Source organism: Taurulus bubalis (genome assembly GCF_910589615.1).
Source record: "Taurulus bubalis genome assembly, chromosome: 20".
NCBI lineage: Eukaryota > Metazoa > Chordata > Actinopteri > Perciformes > Cottidae > Taurulus > Taurulus bubalis.
The window spans coordinates 18750353-18767004 of NC_136608.1; the positions used below are offsets into that span (position 1 = coordinate 18750353).

Here is a 16652-nt window from a genome sequence, read left to right on the forward strand (position 1 = left end):
TCCCAAGACTTTGCTGAACAAATACATATGAATAAACACAAGTATTAGAATTAACTTGGGGTTCCTACGACAACTCAAACACAGGGGGAAAGAGGTCGAGACCCACTAAGTGTGAGGTTAACAGGTTTCAACTTTGTTCTGCTTCACTTTATCAAAGTCAACCTTTGCAGAGAGAATGTTAGTAGTATACTTCTGGTACATACCAGTACCGCATGTGGCCGCTACGTACCAAATGGCGCAAAACGTACCAAATCATGCCATATTGAAAAAAAAAAAAAACGGAACCCATTTTTTTTTTTTTTTCAGAGTTGGTGGCACGTGGGGGAGGGGCGGTGAGTCACATGTAGGTGTGAGGGCTCAGGGGGGTGTAGGGTAGGGAGCACTTTTTTTTCTATCTCATCCAGTCCTTGGTACGTTCCGGGGGATGGGGGCCACATACTGTTAAAACAGGACCCAGGGAACAGGAGGAGGGAAAACATAGTAGGTATGTTTTTAAATTTAGCATATGGTGGGGAGGGAGTGTTTAAATGTAGCATTAGCATAGAGGGGGGTGTTTTAAAAAAAAAAAAAATATATATATATATATATATATATATGTATATATATAGAGGGGATGAGTCAAGGGTTATTTCAGGGCTGTAAGTTAACCGATGTTCTGATATCATACAAACTATAGAGAGGCATGTTAGCCAGTGTTCTGATACTTATAAAAAACTGAGAATATAGTGAGATGATGTTCTGATATTCATACAAACCAAGGTTATAAGTCAGATGTTTTGATAATTGTAGAGTTCTGTAGAATTATACTAGTTTAGGTTATTTTGTCAAAATTGGACTAGCACATGTATATAATGATGTCTATGTGTACAATACAATACTTAAGATGGACTATTGTTTATCAGCTATGCATGGAATGAGCACAGAGTCACTAGTCGGCTGTGGGTCACATTCATCTGCACACAGTGATGAGGGCTGAGGTGTTACAAAGGAGCATTGGGTTTTAAGAACAAAGGGGTGCTGGACCACCTGTGGTCCCAGGAGGAGGATTCGATTTGCATATGAACAGCAAAGGTGAAGGGGGGGGTTCTGGGGGAAGATGACGTGGACTGTAATAAAATGATCAACAGTTGTGACATATATGGCTGAATAAAAATTCCTTCTAGGTACAATTTTTGTTAGTAAAACAGTCATAAAAACAGCCATGTAAGAGTAGGCTTGTAAGCCGCAGTGTGGATATTTATACAAAAATCCATCTCTAAGTTAGACAGGCCGCTGACGTTTAATACAAACCTAGACTGTAAGTTAGATGGTGTTATGATATTAACACAGGTCATGGTTGTAAGGTAGCTAGTGTTCTGATATTAACACAGGTCATGGTTGTAAGGTAGCTAGTGTTCTGATATTAACACAGGTCATGGTTGTAAGGTAGCTAGTGTTCTGATATTAACACAGGTCATGGTTGTAAGGTAGCTAGTGTTCTGATATTAACACAGGCCATAGCTGTACGTTAGCAGCTGTTCTGATATTAAAACAAACCATGGCTACATGATAGCTGGTGTTATGATATTAACACAGACTATAGCTATATGTTAGCTGGGGTTTTCATGCTATCAAATAAGTTTTCATAAAATCCATGACTGAACCCATTTAATCAATGAACTTCCTTTCAAATCAGTTTTATTCCTAAAAAGAAACCAAGGATAATATTTGTGGAGACCTAAAGTATACTTAATGAATAACTATAGTAGTATAAACTATCAACAAACCATGAACATGCTTATTGACTAGAGTAGTCTTCTTTTTTAAAGTGTAATTGAATTAGATTGAATGATTGAATGAGATATATATATATACATATATATATATATATATATATATATATGTATATGTATATATATATATATGTATATATATATATATATATATATATATATATATATATATGTATATATATATATATATATGTATATATATATATATATATATATATATATATATATATATATATATATATATATATATATATATATATATATATATATATGTAAGGAACTCCAAGTATTTCAAGTTGAGACTTCGGAGGTGGACAAAGGGTCTGAAAGAGAACAGCAATAGTGCACAGAACCATGTAAGGTATACAAAAGTTCCCCAGGAGTTGAACTGAGACTATAGATTTTATGGTGTTATAAGTACACAGGGGGCTGACATTAATAAAACATAATTTAATAAAACTATAGGGCTGTAAGTTAGCCAGTGTCCTGATATCGTACAAACTATAGAGCTGTATGTTAGACAGCGTTCTGATACTTATACAAACTGAGAATATGGTTAGCTGGTGTTCTGATATTCATACAAACCGATGCTATAAGTAACAGCAGGCCTGTTAGCCGCAGGTCTGTCATTTTATACAACAATCCATCTCTAAGTTAAACAGTCCTCTGACGTTTAATACAAACCATGGCGATACATTAGCTGGTGTTATGATATTAAAACAAACCATGGCAATACATTAGCTGGTGTTCTGATATTAACACAGACCATAGCTATATGTTAGCTGGTGTTCTGATATTAACTTAGGCCATGGCTGTAAGCTAGCCGATGTTCTGATATTAACTTAGGACATAGCTATTTGTTAGCCGGTGTTCTGATATTAACTTAGGACATAGCTATTTGTTAGCCGGTGTTCTGATATTAACTTAGGCCATGGCTGTAAGATAGTTGGTGTTCCAATATTAACTTAGGCCATGGCTGTAAGATAGTTGGTGTTCCAATATTAACTTAGGCCATGGCTGTAAGCTAGCAGGGGTTCTGATATTAACTTAGGCCATAGCTATATGATAGCCGGTGTTCTGATATTAACTTAGGCCATGGCTGTAAGATAGTTGGTGTTCCAATATTAACTTAGGCCATGGCTGTAAGATAGTTGGTGTTCCAATATTAACTTAGGCCATGGCTGTAAGCTAGCCGATGTTCTGATATTAACTTAGGACATAGCTATTTGTTAGCCGGTGTTCTGATATTAACTTAGGACATAGCTATTTGTTAGCCGGTGTTCTGATATTAACTTAGGCCATGGCTGTAAGATAGTTGGTGTTCCAATATTAACTTAGGCCATGGCTGTAAGATAGTTGGTGTTCCAATATTAACTTAGGCCATGGCTGTAAGCTAGCAGGGGTTCTGATATTAACTTAGGCCATAGCTATATGTTAGCCGGTGTTCTGATATTAACTTAGGCCATGGCTGTAAGATAGTTGGTGTTCCAATATTAACTTAGGCCATGGCTGTAAGATAGTTGGTGTTCCAATATTAACTTAGGCCATGGCTGTAAGCTAGCAGGGGTTCTGATATTAACTTAGGCCATAGCTATATGATAGCCGGTGTTCTCATATTAACTTAGGCCCTGGCTGTAGGCTAGCAGGGGTTCTGATATGTATACTGACTATTGAGCTATAAATTAGCTAGTTTTCTGACATTCACACAAACCATGGCTAAAAGTTAGATCAGACCTGGGCATCTTACGGCCCGTGGGCCACATCAAGCCGACTTTATTTTTTCCCAATCTGTAATGTTTTACTTTAATACACTTAATACATACACTTAACTTTAACTTAAACACACACGTCACTTTAACATACACTTACATTAATGTTATCTGTTGTCTGAGCACTTTATCCTTATCTTATTTAGACTTTTTGCACTGTTGCTGTCGTTGATTGTTGTTTGTCTCATGTAATGTCTAATGTCTAATGTATGCACCTTCCGCCCAACTAAATTCCTCGTCTGTGCAAACATTCCTGGCAATAAACGGTTTCTGATTCTGATTTATATCTGACTCTTGGCCTTTGGCCGTTCCATATAAACCTTGAAATAATTTTATCCCAGGTCCTGAATTGTTTCTCAGGGATCTCATTCGGTAGTGATTGAATGAGATAGAGGAGTCTTGGAAGCATGCTCATTTTTATAGTATCTACCTGTGAACTGGAATCTAGTGGGAGAGCAGCCCAACTCTCCATATCCCTCCTAATGAGACACTGCTGGCCTTTCAATATCGCTTATTAATGCATTGTAAAGCATAGATAGGCCTCACTTTAGATGAGGTCACAGAACATACTTAACTAACGAGTAGTAACTATCTGAATTATTCATGACATGTATTAATGCTTTGTAAGGCATAGATAACATCGCTTTAGATGAGGTCACAGAACATACTTAATACTTAAATAATGACTATTTACTACATAAATTAATCATGAATGGCAGTATTAAAACACTTTTATGAAGCACATGTGCATCATCTATAAGTCCTTAATAATGTGTTAGCAATATATATTACTTAATTGGGTTGCACCAATATATATATATATATGGTTTAATTTACTTCTGGGGGGAATCCATAATTTATAAAGTATGAAAACCCAATCATGACACACTTGACATAATAGTCAAGCTTATTAATCAAGAATTAAACATGTATTAATGTGTTTATGAATTGCATACTAATGAGTTACTAATAAGTGTTCATGTTGGAACAATGCTTTATGAATGATGAGTTAAGTGTTTATTCATGCTTTACTAATGCTATATAGTGTGTAGTGGTTATAAAGTAGACCACTCCATATTCAGAAATATGTTAATATGTTTTTAATATCTTTAATTCTAAATTAATTTGTGCCGATGCTCCAAACTATACAAATAGCCTAGTTAAGCAGACTATCATAGTATGCTGAATTAATAGTTTAGTATTGAATGCTAGCATTTAGAATTCATATTATTTTGACCTTTTATAACACTTGTTCCTACTGACAGTGATCAACTGAAACTCCGTGACACAATGTGGGGGATGAATAGGTCAAATGGGGTCCGCAAATGTCAGGAAAGGTGTGTTCATATCGCACTTCTCTGAGTCAGTGCAGAAATATTATTATTGCATTGCTTAATTTGTGTGTCACGAAAACATCAGTGCTTCAAAAGAAAAAAATATGCAATTTTTTAAAAATATATCCTTAATTCTAAATACATTTTACAAGGTTGTCCTGATGCTCCATACTATACACATAGTAAGCTAACTATCATAGTGTGCTGTCTGTTTAGTATTGAATGCATGCGTTTATAATTCATATTATTTTGTACATTTTGTATTATAAAGTATGAAAACCCAATCATGACACACATAATAGTCAAGCTTATTAATCAAGAATTAAACATTTCTGAATGTGTTTATGAATTGCATACTAATGAGTTTCTAATAAGTGTTCATGTTGGAACAATGCTTTATGAATGATGAATTAAGTGTTTATTCATGCTTTACTAATGCTAAATAGTGCATAGTTATTATAAAGTAGACCACTCCATATTACAAAAAAAAAGGTTTTTAATATCCTTAATTCTAAATTAATTTGTACTGATGCTCCAAACTATACAAATAGCCTAGTTTAGATGACTATCATAGGGTGCTGAATTAATAGTTTAGTATAGAATGCTAGTGTTTATAATTTATATTATTTTTACATTTCATAACGTATGTTCCTACAGACGTTGAGCAGCTGAAACTCCTTGACCCCTTAAATGGGTTTAGAGGATTTAGAGGAAAGGGCCTAAAAATAGGTGGTTTTGATGAGAAAAAACAAACCTAAATGGATAAAAAGGCTAAAAAAGTCTGGATTTACTTTAGTTTTTACTCTATCTTCTTATACTGTATTTGATTTATTTTTTTAAATATTTTTTTATTCATTTGAGGCTTTAAACACCCTTAATTTTCAATTTCTCAAAAAATAAAAAATTTATTTGAGGATTTAAAGGCCCTTAAATATTCGCGTAAGATCTTCTGTTGTTATAAAGGAAGCAGTACAATAAATAAATGATTTTCATAAGCATGTCAGCAGACGACTCACCGATGTCGATGATGACGGGTTCGGACGGCGGACTCGTCAGCGGCCCGTTGGTGTGCTGGACCACCACCCGGTACTGAGCGCCGGGGGTCAGGTTACTGATGATGTCGCTGGTGGAGTTTTCCTGGAGAAACATTCAAAACAATAACAATAGAAACGCTGCTAAAGCCAATGATTCGACTGAACCACAGCTGACAATGAATGTGTTTATTCTGGAAATAAACTTAAATACAATTTAAAGAATTACGAGAAACATTTTGAGAATTAAGTTGTAATTTGTTCCAAAAAGTTGCAATTTTATGAGATAGAGTTTTTCAAGAATTAAGTCCTAATTTTAAAAGAGTTTATGAAATAAAGTAAAAAACGCAATAAAAAGGGTATTATTGAGTAAAGTTGTGATTAACAATAAAACTGTTATAACTATGACTACAGTGAAATGCTGTGTTTTATAACAGCGATCATTTCATCATATTGTTCTGAACTAAAACATTGTGACAATAATGAAACAATGTTTTCCGTCATTAAAGGTTTTTGAGGAAAGTGTTTACGGAAATAAACGGTGAAGTATGAATTACGCCATACATTCCTCCCTTTAAGTTCTGAAAGTCTGAAGCCTCTCTGTGACCGACACCAGGAAACCTGTTCCCAGAACCAGACTTTCAGAACCCTTGTGCTCAGAAACACGACAGCGTTTGTCCACAGGAGGCGCCAAAACAACATACAAGTCCATGGTGGTAACTTTAAAACCCATTAAAAGTAAACAAGACGAATACATGGTTGGAGGAAGCGTATGGACCCGGTACCTCGCTGCAGAACGTGCTCTCCATCCTCTGGCTGGGACTCGGGCGCAGGCAGGTGGTGGACACCACCGACACCAGGCTGCCGTTGTGGGTCTCTGAGGACGGAGCCCAGGACACCACGGCGGTGCTGGAGTCCAGCAGCCGGACGCCCACGGCCTGGGGGCGCTCACGCAGCTCCTCCAGCAGCGCCCCGGCAGGACCTGCACCACAGAGAGAGGTATGGTGCTGAGACTGGTTTAAATGGTGCTGAGACTGGTTTAAATGGTGCTGAGACTGGTTTAAATGGTGCTGAGACTGGTTTATATGGTGCTGAGACTGGTTTATATGGTGCTGAGACTGGTTTAAATGGTGTTATAAACTGGTTTATTATGGTGTATAAACTGGTTCATCGTGGTGTTATAAACTGGTTTATTATGGTGTATAAACTGGTTTATTATGTGTATAAACTGGTTCATCGTGGTGCTATAAACTGGTTTATTGTGGTGTATAAACTGGTTTATTATGTGTATAAACTGGTTCATCGTGGTGCTATAAACTGGTTTATTATGGTGTATAAACTGGTTTATTGTGGTGCTATAAACTGGTTTATTGTGGTGTATAAACTGGTTTATTGTGGTGCTATAAACTGGTTTATTGTGGTGTATAAACTGGTTTATTATGGTGTATAAACTGGTTTATTATGGTGTATAAACTGGTTCATCGTGGTGTTATAAACTGGTTTATTGTGGTGTTATAAACTGGTTTATTATGGTGTATAAACTGGTTTATTGTGGTGCTATAAACTGGTTTATTGTGGTGCTATAAACTGGTTTATTATGGTGTTATAAACTGGTTTATTATGGTGTATAAACTGGTTCATCGTGGTGCTATAAACTGGTTTATTATGGTGTTATAAACTGGTTTATTATGGTGTATAAACTGGTTTATTGTGGTGCTATAAACTGGTTTATTGTGGTGCTATAAACTGGTTTATTGTGGTGTTATAAACTGGTTTATTATGGTGTTATAAACTGGTTTATTATGGTGTATAAACTGGTTTATTGTGGTGTATAAACTGGTTTATTGTGGTGCTATAAACTGGTTTATTGTGGTGCTATAAACTGGTTTATTGTGGTGCTATAAACTGGTTTATTATGGTGTTATAAACTGGTTTATTATGGTGTATAAACTGGTTCATCGTGGTGCTATAAACTGGTTTATTATGGTGCTATAAACTGGTTTATTGTGGTGCTATAAACTGGTTTATTGTGGTGTTATAAACTGGTTTATTGTGGTGTTATAAACTGGTTTATTATGGTGTATAAACTGGTTTATTGTGGTGTATAAACTGGTTTATTGTGGTGTATAAACTGGTTTATTGTGGTGCTATAAACTGATTTATTGTGGTGCTATAAACTGGTTTATTGTGGTGCTATAAACTGGTTTATTGTGGTGCTATAAACTGGTTTATTGTGGTGCTATAAACTGGTTTATTGTGGTGCTATAAACTGGTTTATTGTGGTGTATAAACTGGTTTATTGTGGTGTATAAACTGGTTTATTGTGGTGCTATAAACTGGTTTATTGTGGTGTATAAACTGGTTTATTGTGGTGCTATAAACTGGTTTATTGTGGTGTATAAACTGGTTTATTGTGGTGCTATAAACTGGTTTATTGTGGTGCTATAAACTGGTTTATTGTGGTGCTATAAACTGGTTTATTGTGGTGTATAAACTGGTTTATTGTGGTGTATAAACTGGTTTATTGTGGTGCTATAAACTGGTTTATTGTGGTGTATAAACTGGTTTATTGTGGTGTATAAACTGGTTTATTGTGGTGTATAAACTGGTTTATTGTGGTGTATAAACTGGTTTATTGTGGTGCTATAAACTGGTTTATTGTGGTGTTATAAACTGGTTTATTGTGGTGTATAAACTGGTTTATTGTGGTGTATAAACTGGTTTATTGTGGTGCTATAAACTGGTTTATTGTGGTGCTATAAACTGGTTTATTGTGGTGCTATAAACTGGTTTATTGTGGTGCTATAAACTGGTTTATTGTGGTGCTATAAACTGGTTTATTGTGGTGTATAAACTGGTTTATTGTGGTGCTATAAACTGGTTTATTGTGGTGTATAAACTGGTTTATTGTGGTGTATAAACTGGTTTATTGTGGTGCTATAAACTGGTTTATTGTGGTGTATAAACTGGTTTATTGTGGTGTATAAACTGGTTTATTGTGGTGCTCTATCTAGGGTACTTGGGTCTCTGGTGGACGTACTGAGGTAGAAGGTGAAGCCGCTGTCGGCGGCGCTCTCTCGGGCCTCACAGTCTCCAGACGAGCTGAGCGTGGCGACCTGGACTCGGTACGTTCCCGGCTCCGTCAACTCGGTGAAGAACTCGTGAGTGTTTTCATCCACGGTGGCTGTTTCTGTCGAGTTACCTGAGAAGCAGAAGAGGACAGGTGAGTGTCCTCTCTGAGCGTCGACCTATCTGACAGCTTCAATAAGGAAACGGTTTTGTAGAAAAAGTAGAACAGGAATTAACAACTAGAAAGAGTATTTCCTGCTGAAAATGTGTTGGAATGCTAAAAGCTGAAGCTTAAAGCTGAAATAGTTGAAAAAATTGCTGAATTTTGCTTAAAGTAGCTGAAAAGAGAAACTACCTGCTGAAAAGTGTTGCTGAACATCCTTGTTGTTTAAAAGTATAAATGGAAAGGTTGGAAGCAAAACTGCATTATCTAAATAATCCAAGAGATGAATAGTAGTAAAAGTAGTGGTAGTAAAAATAACCGCTGAAAAACCTGGTAGTTGGATTTATAAAGGGGCAGAATTGTAAGTTGAACTGCATTATCAAAAGAAGCTAAGAGCTGAAATACAATGCATCTGGAAGCTAAACCTTTAAACTGTAGAAGTTGTTGTTGTCTACGTTTATATGTATAAATTATGCCTGAAGAGTAAAAATTGTAGAGTGAATGGCAAAAGACAAATATTTTTTACTCAAGATCCTGAAGCTTCTCCGCACTCTAGTGATGACATCACCACTCTGACCTGCACCAACACACCCATTGTAAATTCAGAAAAGGTCCGAAAAAAGCAGAAAAACAAAACAGTAACAGTTCAAAAAGTATTAAAAATATAAAAAAGCTGAATCATACGGTAATAGCTGAAGGGTTTGCCAACATTTTAAAGATACAATGGTGTCTGTAGCTGAACGTATGCAGGACCTGTAAGCTTTTAAAGTTTAAGAAGTTTAAGCGGATTTGAAGAATTTCTCCATTGGATCCCATTATTTTTTTTTATCTTCATAAAAAGCTTAATAATTTAAAGATTTGAAAAAATATAATAAATAGGAAATTATAGAATAATAGCTGAAGGTTTTGTCAACATTTGAAAGTTCAAAAGGTGTCTGTAGCTGAACGTATGCAGGACCTGTAAGCTTTTAAAGTTGACGAGGATTTGAAGATTTTCTCCATTGGATCCCATTCTTATATTTTTCTCCATAAAAAGCGTAATAATTCAAAAAGTTGAAATGTTTGAAATATGAGAGAGCACCCCTCTCCTGAAGAAGCTGAATATTTTAATAGCTGAACGGTTTCTGGAGCTGAAAATATGAAGGAAGAGAAGACTTTCAAAAGACGTACGGAAGTAATAGAAGTTTAATAAAGATGTGCAGAACAATATAACTGCTGAAGCATTCCAACTAATTATTTCCTCAATTCATTAATGAATAGTTATAAATACAATGTGAGATATATTATTATTATCATTATCACGCAGACCAGGATACCTTCTCTGGAGATGTAGACGTTGAAGCCGTCGTAGCTGGTGGGCGGTCTGGGCGGCAGCCAGCGCAGCTCCAGCAGGATGGGGGGCAGTTTGGTGGGCAGGACGGAGGCCTCGGAGGGGAGTCCCATGGCTGAACCGGGCTCGTTGGAGTCCTCGTAGTCCGACACCACGGCGTTAACGAACTCCTCCTCCCTGTCGGCAGGAGGCGGCCCGGTCGGGTCCAGCCAGGAGCTCCGAGTCTCCGTCGTCTGGTTCACGGCGTTGATGCCTGTCAGGTTTTGTGTTGGGCTGAAGGGAACCCGTTTGGGATCCCCCACCGCCCCCTCTGAGGTGTCCTCCTCCTGCTCCTCCTGCTCCTCCTGCTCCTCCTGCTGCCCCTCATGCTCCTCCTGCTGCTGGTCCTCCTCCTGCTGCCCCACCTGCTGCTCCTCCTCCAGCTGCTCCTCCTCCTGCTGCTCCTCTATCAGCCGGATGTCCCGGGCTTGGCGGGAAGCTCGCTGGCTCTCCTCGGCCCCCTCAGGAGGAACCACGTCTGGGGCTTCACCTGGCAGCGTCCTCTGGCTCAGGTGGACGATCCTATGGGAAATGTTGAGGGGGGGGTAGGGCACTGAGACGGGGACGGAGGGGGACAGGAGAGACAGGTAAGACAGGTAAGACATGTGAGATAGGTGAGACAGCTGAGATAGGAGAGACAGGTGAGACAGGTGAGACGGGTGAGACAGGTGAGACAGGTGAGACAGGTGAGACGGGTGAGACGGGTGAGACAGGTGAGACAGGTGAGACGGGTGAGACAGGTGAGACATGTGAGACATGTGAGACAGGTGAGACTTGTGAGACAGGTGAGACAGGTGAGACTTGTGAGACAGGTGAGACATGTGAGACAGGTGAGACTTGTGAGACAGGTGAGACAGGTGAGACATGTGAGACAGGTGAGACATGTGAGACAGGTGAGACTTGTGAGACAGGTGAGACATGTGAGACAGGTGAGACATGTGAGACAGGTGAGACAGGTGAGACAGGTGAGACAGGTGAGTTGACAGGTGAGTAAATCTAAAAATGTTGTGTAAATTCATTTCCATCAATTTACCCATTCATAGTTTCTGTGGCGTACAGGTGAGTGTGTGATGTCACTGTGTCTCACCTGTCCTGTGGTGTACAGGTGAGTGTGTGATGTCACTGTGTCTCACCTGTCCTGTGGTGTACAGGTGAGTGTGTGATGTCACTGTGTGTCACCAGGGCCTTCTGGTACACTGTGACCTCAGAGATCAGCTGGAAGGTGATGTTCCGGTAACAGACGCCGGGTAACCAGTGTTTGAACACCGTCTTCCCTTTGTAGAAATCTACGAGGACAAAAAAATATTATTATTTTCATCTTAAATATCCATCCATCCATTATCAGCCGCTTATCCGGGGTCGGGTTGCGGTGGCAGCAGGTTCAGCAGGCCGACCCAGGCTTCCCTCTCACCCGCAACACTTTCCAGCTCATTCTGGGATCCCGAGGCGTTCCAAGGCCAGCCGGGAGATATAATCCCTCCAGCGTGTCCTCGGTCTTCCCCGGGGTCTCCTACCAGTTGGACGTGCCTGGAAAACCTCTAATGGGAGGCGTCCAGGAGGCATCCTGACTAGATGCTGAACCACCTCAGCTGACTCCTTTCGACACGAAGGAGCAGCGACTCGACTCCAAGCTCCTCCTGATGTCCGAGCTCCTTACTCTATCTCTAAGGGTGAGCCCTACAGAGGAAACTCATTTTGGCTACTCGTATCTGAGACCTCGTTCGTTGGGTCTTGACCCAGAGTTCGTGACCATAGGTGAGGGTTGAAACGTAGATTTGGAGGCGCTAACTCTCATCCCTGCCGCTTCGCACTCGGCTGCAAAACGCCCCAGTGAATGCTGGAGGTCACGGTCCGAGGAGGCAAACAGGACCACATCATCCGCGAACAGCAGAGAGGCGATCCCGAGACTCCCGAACCGGATCCTCTCCGCCCCCTGGCTGCGCCTAGATATCCTGTCCATGAAGGTCAGGAACAGGACCGGTGATGAAGGGCAGCCCTGGCGGAGGCCAACACCCACCGGGAACGTGTCTGACTTACTACCAGAAAGTCTCTACATCTTTCGTCGCAAACTAAAAACACATCTTTTTCGACTACACCTTGAATAAAGAAAGTAGCACTTTAGTAGCACTTAGATGGCATTTACTGATAGCACTTTGTAGTTTAACTTTATTGAAGAAATATTACTTTCTTGATTCTTGTTGTTCTAAATTTGTACTCATGGTTGAGTTATTGTAAGTCGCTTTGGATAAAAGCATCTCAGGATCTCATCCCCTCGAAGCCACCAAGGAGCTGCTTGACTACTTTAGTGACCTCTACCAAGGAGCTGCTTGACTACCTTAGTGACCTCTACCAAGGAGCTGCTTGACTACCTTAGTGACCTCGACCAAGGAGCTGCTTGACTACCTTAGTGACCTCGACCAAGGAGCTGCTTGACTACCTTAGTGACCTCTACCAAGGAGCTGCTTGACTACCTTAGTGACCTCTACCAAGGAGCTGCTTGACTACCTTAGTGACCTCTACCAAGGAGCTGCTTGACTACTTTAGTGACCTCTACCAAGGAGCTGCTTGACTACCTTAGTGACCTCTACCAAGGAGCTGCTTGACTACCTTAGTGACCTCTACCAAGGAGCTGCTTGACTACCTTAGTGACCTCTACCAAGGAGCTGCTTGACTACCTTAGTGACCTCTACCAAGGAGCTGCTTGACTACCTTAGTGACCTCTACCAAGGAGCTGCTTGACTACTTTAGTGACCTCTACCTGGGATATGGGTGTGACCCCCACGTCATCAGGCACTGCCCCCTCTCCAGGAGACATGTTGGCCGGGTTTAGGAGTTCCTCAAAGTGCTCTTTCCACCGCCTGACAATGTCCCCAGTCCGGGTCAGCAGTGTTCTGGCACCAGGTTTACTTATGAGCCACCTTATGCTCCAGCATGGTGTTCCTTATGGACAAACTGTGGCTAGCACAGAAGTCCAACAACAAAACATCGTTCGGGAGGAACGGCTTGTCCGATATTTTCATATTTATATATATATATATATATATACAAATATATATATATATATATATACAAATATATATTTATATATATTTGTATATATATATATATATATATATAACTTATATATATTTGTATATTTATATATATATATAACTTATATATATATATATACATATATGTAAAATATATATTAATTTAAGTTATATATATATATTTTATATTTATATATAATTATATATAACTTATATATATTTTTTTTTTATATATATATATTTATATATGTATATGTATATATATATATATATATATATATATCTATATATATATATATATATACTATGTACATATATAATAACTTATATATATATATATTTATATATATGTACTATATAACATAACATATATACATAATATGTACATATAATAACTTATATATTTTTTTTATATTTATATATACATTCCGTTACCTTTGTAGAGCATGGAGCGGCGCTCCGCTCCCTCGGTGAAGCTGATGTTCACTCTGCTGAAGACAGTGCCCTCTGGTGGCTCCAGCTGGAACACCACGCCGGTCTCGGGAGACTCCCGGTAGTCTGAGACCTGGACCCTGTGGACAGGAAGTGGCTCTGACGAGGCCAGACCACGAGTCACCCTTCTACAGCTCAAACCATACACATGAAATGTTCACTTGTGGATTATGTCACATGTGCTTCTGGTGTGAATATCAAGGTCCTTACTGGTGAGCACGGGCACGGTGCTGACGGGTCGGGACCAGCCCGGTCCCAGCTGCACCAGCAGCCCCACCATGTAGCAGAGCCCGTGCAGCGACGCGTTGAACAGCAGCGGCTCGCTGGCGTTCAGGAACTGGACCCGGATCAGCCGAGGCTCGCCGGACAGCTGGGCGGCGTACGCCGTCACGTTGGGCCGCAGGTCAGAGGCCTCCAGCCGCGCCACCACCAGACCGGCATCGTCTAGGGACGCCTGGAACGCCACGGCGCCCTGAAACACGAGGAGAGCCTTCATCAGCATGAGGAGAGTCTTCATCAGCATGAGGAGAGTCTTCATCAGCATGAGGAGAGCCTTCATCAGCATGAGGAGAGCCTTCATCACGCTATGAGGAGAGTCTTCATCACACTATGAAACATGAGGAGAGTCTTCATCACACTATGAAACATGAGGAGAGCCTTCATCAGCATGAGGAGAGTCTTCATCAGCATGAGGAGAGCCTTCATCAGCATGAGGAGAGTCTTCATCAGCATGAGGAGAGCCTTCATCAGCATGAGGAGAGTCTTCATCAGCATGAGGAGAGTCTTCATCAGCATGAGGAGAGCCTTCATCACGCTATGAGGAGAGTCTTCATCAGCATGAGGAGAGTCTTCATCACGCTATGAGGAGAGTCTTCATCACGCTATGAAACATGAGGAGAGCCTTCATCACGCTATGAGGAGAGTCTTCATCACACTATGAGGAGAGTCTTCATCACGCTATGAAACATGAGGAGAGCCTTCATCAGCATGAGGAGAGTCTTCATCAGCATGAGGAGAGTCTTCATCACACTATGAGGAGAGCCTTCATCACACTATGAGGAGAGTCTTCATCACACTATGAGGAGAGTCTTCATCACACTATGAGGAGAGTCTTCATCACACTATGAGGAGAGTCTTCATCACACTATGAGGAGAGTCTTCATCAGCATGAGGAGAGTCTTCATCACGCTATGAGGAGAGTCTTCATCAGCATGAGGAGAGTCTTCATCACACTATGAAACATGAGGAGAGTCTTCATCACACTACGAGGAGAGTCTTCATCAGCATGAGGAGAGTCTTCATCACACTATGAGGAGAGTCTTCATCACACTATGAAACATGAGGAGAGCCTTCATCAGCATGAGGAGAGTCTTCATCAGCATGAGGAGAGTCTTCATCACACTATGAGGAGAGTCTTCATCACACTATGAGGAGAGTCTTCATCACGCTATGAGGAGAGTCTTCATCACGCTATGAGGAGAGTCTTCATCACGCTATGAAACATGAGGAGAGCCTTCATCAGCATGAGGAGAGTCTTCATCACACTATGAGGAGAGTCTTCATCACGCTATGAAACATGAGGAGAGCCTTCATCACGCTATGAGGAGAGTCTTCATCACGCTATGAGGAGAGTCTTCATCAGCATGAGGAGAGTCTTCATCACACTATGAGGAGAGTCTTCATCAGCATGAGGAGAGTCTTCATCACACTATGAGGAGAGTCTTCATCACACTATGAGGAGAGCCTTCATCACACTATGAGGAGAGTCTTCATCACACTATGAGGAGAGTCTTCATCACACTATGAAACATGAGGAGAGTCTTCATCACACTATGAGGAGAGTCTTCATCACACTATGAAACATGAGGAGAGCCTTCATCACGCTATGAGGAGAGTCTTCATCAGCATGAGGAGAGTCTTCATCACACTATGAGGAGAGCCTTCATCACACTATGAGGAGAGTCTTCATCAGCATGAGGAGAGTCTTCATCACACTATGAGGAGAGCCTTCATCACACTATGAGGAGAGTCTTCATCACACTATGAGGAGAGTCTTCATCACACTATGAGGAGAGTCTTCATCACACTATGAGGAGAGCCTTCATCACACTATGAGGAGAGTCTTCATCACACTATGAGGAGAGTCTTCATCACACTATGAAACATGAGGAGAGTCTTCATCACGCTATGAGGAGAGTCTTCATCACACTATGAGGAGAGTCTTCATCACACTATGAGGAGAGCCTGTTATGATCTGGTTATGAACTGGTTATGAACTGGTTATGATCTAGTTATGAACTGGTTATGATCTGGTTATGAACTGGTTATGAACTGGTTATGATCTAGTTATGAACTGGTTATGATCTAGTTATGAACTAGTTATGATCTAGTTATGAACTGGTTATGATCTGGTTATGAACTGGTTATGATCTGGTTATGAACTGGTTATGATCTAGTTATGAACTGGTTATGATCTAGTTATGAACTGGTTATGATCTGGTTATGAACTGGTTATGATCTAGTTATGAACTGGTTATGAACTGGTTATGATCTGGTTATGAACTTGTTATGAACTGGTTATGATCTAGTTATGAACTGGTTATGATCTGGTTATGAACTGG

The 16652-nt window shown here is 40.1% G+C and overlaps 1 protein-coding gene across 1 annotated transcript in view; it reads right to left on the reverse strand.

Moving 5' to 3' along the window:
- The window catches only part of ptpro (protein tyrosine phosphatase receptor type O), a gene marked incomplete at its 5' end in the record, with an annotated part of 59407 nt that overhangs the window by 27926 nt on the left and 14829 nt on the right, over positions 1-16652 (reverse strand). The window contains 8 exons of the mRNA XM_079236393.1: positions 5892-6012; positions 6692-6888; positions 8947-9108; positions 10455-10803; positions 10894-11060; positions 11641-11793; positions 13975-14130; positions 14242-14503. Coding sequence (XP_079092519.1) covers positions 5892-6012; positions 6692-6888; positions 8947-9108; positions 10455-10803; positions 10894-11060; positions 11641-11793; positions 13975-14130; positions 14242-14503 — 1567 coding nt within the window. The remainder of the gene's footprint in view (positions 1-5891; positions 6013-6691; positions 6889-8946; positions 9109-10454; positions 10804-10893; positions 11061-11640; positions 11794-13974; positions 14131-14241; positions 14504-16652) is intronic.